Source organism: Elgaria multicarinata, chromosome 5, assembly GCF_023053635.1.
Source record: "Elgaria multicarinata webbii isolate HBS135686 ecotype San Diego chromosome 5, rElgMul1.1.pri, whole genome shotgun sequence".
NCBI lineage: Eukaryota > Metazoa > Chordata > Lepidosauria > Squamata > Anguidae > Elgaria > Elgaria multicarinata.
In genome coordinates, this window is record NC_086175.1 from 74,821,306 (window position 1) to 74,828,755 (window position 7,450).

Consider the following 7,450-nt stretch of genomic DNA (forward strand, 5'->3'; position numbering starts at 1 on the left):
TATACTCACTTATCTAGAAGAAAGTCCTATTGAACTCATTGGGGCTTACTTCTCAATAGACATTTATAGGATTCCATTGGAAGACTGAAATCTTAACACACTTTCTAGGCTTCATTTAGCTCAGTGGGGCTTAATTCTATGTTAGCATCAGCCATTCTGTTGCATGGCTACAATCCTATGCATACTTAATTGGGTGTTGGGCCCATCCAAAGCAGCAGGGTGTACTCCTGACTAAAGACGGTTATAATTGGACTGCACACCTCTTGATAGCCATGGTGGTATTATCTTCAAATAATGCAACAACTCTGGCGATTAATGACTATATATAAACTACAATTAAAATGACTAGGGCAATAAGAAGAAAGGGTAGCTTCTTAGAGTCACCAAATTCCTTGTAAATCATGACAACACTGGCTAATTGCAGAGATTTGTTACCACAGAGTTCTAAAGAAGCTTTTCAGTGAAAGTTAAGCACTTTTAAGTCCCATTGATTTCAGTGGAAAGTCGAGCATGTCCATGAAATCAATGAGACAAACAGCCCAATTTTACACATGTTTACTTAGAAGTAAGTGCTGCTGTGCTGGGTCTGTTTAAGTTCACTTCCACAAAAGTGTGCACAAGTGTGCAAAGGACTACTCTAATAGTTCTTAACCAAGATTGATTTTACTCCTTTCATAAAGCAGTGTGTCTGACCTGTGTTGGTAACTGCTTGATTTTATTCAACAGAGTTTTCCCTGGCAAAGGCTAACCAACGTTAGTCCTATGTAGAATAGACCCATCAAAATGAATGTGACTTAAGTTAGTCTGACATTGGCTACAACGAATTAGATGCAACCCAAAGTCTCCCCCTCGCCTTCCCCTACACACACACACACACACACACACACACACACACACACGAGGGTCAAAACTAGATTCCCCCGGGTGATTTCACATCCAGTGGAGGTAGGTGGCTCCATTGTCAGTGGGGCTGTAAATCCGCCCTGGGTTTCAATCAGAACTCTAAAGGAGCTATTCTAGGTCCTGAACCTATTTGGGGGGTGGGGGTTCAGTTCTTCGGATAACTCCTTGAGAGTTCTGGCTGTTTCTGTCTGAAACCCAGAGCCGATTCACAGCCTCACTGACATCAGAGCCAGCAGCCTCCACTGCTCACGTATGATTTGAAGGAGAGCACTAAAGCAGGCAAAGTTGTCCTTGGAAAGGCTGGAAGGGTTTTTCCTCTGAGCTGTCCGCAGGGTCGCTGTCCAGTCCCGACTGCTTAAGAAACTTGGGGCGAAATCGATGTTCAGCTGTCCGTCCTGCGCACGTGTCCTGTCCTCCCTTCTCCTCCCCCCCAGCGCCCCTCCCTCCCTCTCTCCAGGTCCGATCGCTGCGGGCCGCAGCATCCCCCCCCCCCCCTCAAGTTCTCCGCTTGGCTCCAGCCCCTCCCAGGTCACTTGGAGAACTGCGCCTGCACTGCAGCTAAGCCGAAGCCGGAGGGAACCAAGTGGGGGAACTTGCAAATGGCGCACGTGCAGAGGCTGGCGCCGCCGGGCGGCAGGCCCGCCGGGCCGCACGCCTGCTCCTCCAGGGCCACCGAGAGGAATTTGCCGGCGCCCGCTCGCAGGCTGTCCGGCGGCGGCGGCGGGTGGTGGTGGTGGTGATGGTGGTGGCTGACGTTCCCCGCCGGCGTCAGGAGCACCGGGCCCGGGCCCGCGGCGAAGAGGGGGAGGCCGGCCAGCAGCAGCCGGGGTCCGGTGGAGCCGCTCATTTCCCCGATGATCCGGCGCAGCTCTTGCAACGAGCTGCCCAGCAAGAGGATGTAATTCCTGGCCAAGAGCAGCGTGGCGATCTTGGAGAGCTTCCGCCCGGGCGAGCTCTGGCAGTGCGCCGCAGAGTAGGGCAGGATCACCTCCCGCAGGGCGTCCATAGCCAGGTTGAGGTCCTGCATCCGCTTCCTCTCGCGGCTGTTGATCTTCCTGCGCAGCTGCTGCTGCTCGCTCTTCGGATCGCTCGTGGCCGTGGCCGGGTGGCCGCTTGCCTTGATGGCCCCGGCTCTGTGGGGCTGCTCCGGAGCGAAGTCCGGCCTGTCGTGAGTCTGCTTTGGAAGCAAGGCGGAGTGGGGCTGCCTGTAGCCCACCAGCTCGTACAAGGGCTGCTGCTGCTGCTTCTGCTGCTGCTGCTGCCGCAACATCTTGCTGGGCTTTCAGATCGGGCAAAACACTGCCATGGCACAGAAAGCGGAAAGGCAGCAGGGATCGGGGTGGGCGGCTTTGCAAGCAGACAAATAAGGAGAATGAGGATGATACATATAGGTATATAGATGTAAAGAGAGGTCCACTAACTCCACGTTTGCTAAAAGCGCCCAGGTTAGAGGGAAAGGGGGAGGGGGCGAAATCAAACAAACAAATAATGATAATATAATACCCACTCTTCCGTAATTTGCCGTGAGATGTGAGGAAATGGATATTTACTTAGTTGAACTCTTTTAAATCCAACCCCGTATTCGAGCAAAGGAATGATAGGCGGCAGCCAATGGCAGAGCAAAGCTGGGTCCAGAGAGGTGTCCATTGGCCGCCGCATGAGGCGGGTGGGAAACGTAGCAATTAGTAAACAAGAAGTTTATTGTTGAGTCTTGCTCTGGGTGCAGTTTCTCAACTTCGGATCGCCGCTGCTCCTCAGCCCCAAATTCCACAAGGGCTTCTGACTTTTGCATCACCTTTGGAACACACCTACGCGCACACGCGCGCTCGCATTTTAAAAACATATATCTCTGGTCTTTTCTCCTCCTGCTTTTTGACAACTGGCTGGAATATGAATGCCTGTCAAAAACAAAGATTTGTAAAAACAAAACAAAAAACCCTCTCCCTTTCAGACCACAAAGTCATGTCTGATTTCTTTCTTTTTACTTGGTATAGCTTAAAGTATCTTAAAGAGTAACTCCCCACCCACACCCCGCTCTGCCACTTCTTGTTAAAACTAAGGCATTTTAAAATAAAATGGAGTGAGTCGACATCATGTGCAAAAATAGGGTTTTAAAGGGTGTTCGTGTGTTTGGGAATCCACACATATGTTTACACATATCCAGTTTTGACATATTCACCATGGCTTATCTCTGAAGATACTTCATTTTAGAGACAGGGCTCTGTCCTAGATAGGGGAGGATACACTTGTGAACCTCTGAATAAATCTTGGTTTTTTAATAAGTTATTTCATTATTTATGTACAGCAGGGGTGGGGTACATGTGACCCCCCAATGCTATTGGACTACAACTCCCACCATTCTTCACCACACTATTGGCTAGGGTGGATGGGAGTTGCAGTCTAAGAACATCTGGATAGCCACGCATTCCCCAATCTTGATGTACAATGTTGGCGATTGCAGAAAGAGCTGCATCCAGTGAACCCACTCCAGGTTTCAGTCAGAACCAGACAGAACGCTAAAGCAGCTGTCCAAGTTGCTGAATCCCACTCCAAAATAGGTTCAGCAGAATAGATTTACAGCCCCACCGAAATCGGAGCCACCAGCCTTCACTGGCTGAATCTGCTGATTTTGCAGGTGGAAGCCCCATTGCTGTGATGGCCCAAGACGTTAGCCAGAGCATCATCCACCTACTTAAATCAAGGTGCACAGCCACCAGCCAAGTTAATTTGGCACATGAGGCAGAAAATCCCACAAAGCACCTTCCCCATCTTTGGCTGTAAAAATACAATAAAACAAAATGGAATAACAAAAACTTTCCTGGCCTTTCATGACATACAAACTGGCTTCCTGAGGCAGCTGCTTCAGTCTGCTTAATGGTAGGACCAGCCCTGTTCCATTATCTGAGAAGATAAGAAGGCCTTGGATCAAACCAAAAGAATGTTTCTTTGAAGAAGGTCTATTACCATGCAGCATGGCACACTGGCCCAAAGGGAGCTAGACACTTCACATGGTTATATTAATGCAACCTTCCCCAACCTGTTGGACTCAACACATCTGGTGTTGGGGAAGGCTGTATTAGTGCATAAGATTTCATATAGGATAGCTATACATTAGGAACAACAACCCTTATATACTCATGTGTGATCCCTTGAATCATATTAATTAAATTGGCTTTGTTTAAGAAGGGTGGTGAGGTATCATAGTCAGAGATGCAAATATCTATTGTTCAGTAGCCACTGGGGTCTAAATGGCTTTGTTAGGTGATTGGCACCTGGTTTGCCAAAAAGGGTGAGAAATAGGTTGCTCCTCCTTACAGGTGTTGAGCAGGGTGCTTTTGTAGAAACATCTGGCTTTTGAAGAACATAAGAAGTGCCCTGATGCTGGTTCAGACTAAGGGTCCATCTAGTTCAGCACTCTGTTCACACAGTGGCCAATCAGCCATCGGCAAGGGACCAACAAGGCAGGACATGGTGCAACAGCAAAATCCCACCCCAGCAACTGGTGCACACAGCAAAATCCCACTCCAGCAACTGGTGCACACAGGCTTATTGCCTTGAATACTGGAGATAGCACACAACCATCAGGGCTAGTAGCCATTGATAGCCTTCACCTCCAGAAATTTATCCAACCCCCTTTTAAAGCCATCCAAATTGGTGGCCATCATTACATCTTGTGGTAGTGAGTTCCATAATTTAACTATGTGCTGTGTGAAGAAGTACTTTCTCTTATTTGTCCTGAATCTCCCACCAATCAGCTTCATGGGATAACCCTGGGTTCTAGTATCATGTCTCCCCTTAGGCTCCATTTTTTCAAGCTAAACAATCCCAGTTGATGTAACCTTTTCCTCATAGGGGAGATGCTCCAGCCCCTTAATAATTTTAGTTGCCCTTTTCTGCACTTTTTCCAGATCTATAATATCCTTTTTTAGGTGAGGTGGCCAGAACTGTACACAGTATTCTAAGTGTGGTTGCACCATAGATTTGTATAAAGGTAGTATGATACTGGCTGTTTTATTCTCAATTCGTTTTCTTATATGCCTAACATAGAGTTTGCCTTCTTTACAGTGGTCGCACACTGGGTGGACATTTTCATCGAGCTGTCCACTACAACCCCAAGATCTCTTTCTTGTTTGGTCACCGCCAGCTCAGATCCCATTAGGTTATACTTGAAGTTGAGTTTTTTGGCCCCAATGTGCATCACCTTACACTTGCTTACATTGAACTGCGTCTGCCATTTGGATGCCCACTCTCCCAGCTTGGAGAGATCCCTTTGGAGCTCTTTACAATCCCTTTGTGTTTTAACAACCTTAAATAATTTTGTGTCATCGGCAAACTTGGCCACTTCACTGCTCACTCCTAATTCCAGATCATTTATGAATAAGTTGAAAAGACTTGGTCCCAATACCAATCCCTGTGGGACCCTACTATTTACTTCCTTCCATCGGGAGAATTTACCATTTACTCCTACTCTCTGTTTTCTGTTCTCTAACCAGTTACTGATCCATAAGAGGACCTCTCCTCTTATTCCATGACTAATAAGTTTGTTCAGGAGTCTTTGGTGGGAGACTTTATCAAAAGCCTTTTGGAAGTCCAAGTAAACAATGTCCACCAGATCACCCCTGTCTACATGTTTGTTGACACTCTCAAAGAATTCTAGTAGATGAGTGAGACAGAACTTGCCTTTGAGGAAGCCATGTTGATTCTTCTTCAGCAGGACCTGCCCTTCTATATGCTCCCCATGTCTTTATCCTTTCCCAGCCCAGTGAGTTTAGTCTACCTGGAAATCATAGACTCTGGACCTCTTCTTTAGTGAGTGGCTTTCTGAGTCCAGTTAACTCTCTGAGCCATACTGGAAGAGATAGGTAGAAGTTTTGAGATGGGGAGAAATTCACTTACCTAATTTTGCACATTCAAAACCCTATATGAATGCAAACTCAGTTATCCTTCAAAATTTACACTACTCTGAATTTTGCAATGGAGTTTTCCAACAATAATTTTTAAAATGCATACAAAAATGTGTATGTAATGTTAAGAATTGTGGGGTATTTTTAGGGAAATTGCTTGCCAAAAAAGAAGAAGATTATATTAGGCAAAAATGCACACAGAAATGTACATATTAGGAGAAACCTGCACAAAAATACTTACGAATTTTCATGCAAATGTTTTTTTTCCGAATTGTTTAAGTTTGGGATGAACCAAATTTAAGACTGTATAAATTTGCAAAGTTCAAAACTGACTGAAATTAAGATTAGGAAATTGAGAGAGACTGAAATTGACAGATTTGTCCATCCCTAGTAGTAGTGGTGCTGGTGCTGGTGGTAGTAATAGTGACCATAGTGATACCAGTGGGAAGAGCAACTCTGAACCAATGCAGAGTACCTATCTCTCACCTCTGAGTATTAAATGCCAACAGCCATTCATTGGAGAAAGGACTCAAAAATTATAGGCCATGATTTTCAGTAGGACTGAACTCAGAAATCTCTTAATGAAGCCTTGTTCAAAAGGAAGGCATTGGGTGGAGCAACACCAGAATGAAGAATGAGACAGTGGTTAGAATGTTGGATTAGGATTGGGAAGACCCCAGTTCAAATCCCCACTCTGTCTTGAAAGTCATTAGGTGATCTTGGGCCAGTCATTATCTCCCAGGCTAGCCTACCCCAAAGGGTTGTTGTGAGGATAAAATCCATGTACGTTGCTTGAGCTCCTTGGAGGAAAGGTAAGATTTAAACATAAATAAATAAAGACTTGTCTTCTCACGGACATACTTAGATCTCCATGACTCCATCTCTGCCTCTAGTGTGGGTCCTAGAAAATCTCTCTGGCTCGTTTTTGAAATGTTTGCACCTAAACTTAGTAATAGGAACTTAGTGCTTTCAACAGTAGTTTTTTTTAAAAAAAATGACAAACAGAAAGCCCCTATTGTTCCTTAAACTGAGCTGCACAATTGAGATTACCAAATTCTAGATGCACATGAGAGCACAATAATCAAGCTGTGAACTAACTGAGGGGAAATGTTGTTCTGATCATTTTAAACAAAAAAGCATCAGAACACATTTCCTAAAAACAATTAACATTAAAAAGCTGAAATAATAATAATAATAATAATGATAATAATAATGTGGATTGATAACTGAGATAGTTAAGCATAAGGAAAAGAGAAATTGTGACAATAGTGAAGCATGACAAGTTTTCTAGATTAAAAAAATGCTTTGATCTATTAATCCCCTGGAAGAACCTACTTTCTTCTTCAAATGAGAGGAAAAGAGTGGCATACTTTTGTTGATCTGCGGGGTGGGGGTGGGGAGATCCTGTGAAAAAGATGCCTGCTTCCTTTTTCTTTATAAATGGATTTAAAATAGACAATCAGACATTCACTTTAAACTTCAGAATAGGTTTGAAAGTGTACTTGTGTGTAAAACAGGCAAGCTGTCTTAAAACAGTGTGGCCCAGTGTGCTGTGAAATTGCACACATAGGTCTATAAAATCGATGTCAAAGAGCTGGCTCTCTTTGCAAGTCCAAAAATATTCTTTGAGCCTTCTAAAGTTG

The 7,450-nt window shown here is 45.0% G+C and overlaps 1 protein-coding gene across 1 annotated transcript; it reads right to left on the reverse strand.

Annotated features, from left to right (window-relative positions):
• Nucleotides 1–1,432: 1,432 nt before the first annotated feature.
• Nucleotides 1,433–2,173, reverse strand: OLIG1 (oligodendrocyte transcription factor 1). The gene has a single exon (XM_063127699.1). The coding sequence runs from the start codon at nucleotides 2,171–2,173 to the stop codon at nucleotides 1,433–1,435; it is 741 nt and encodes a 246-aa protein (XP_062983769.1).
• Between the last annotated feature and the right edge of the window lie 5,277 nt (nucleotides 2,174–7,450).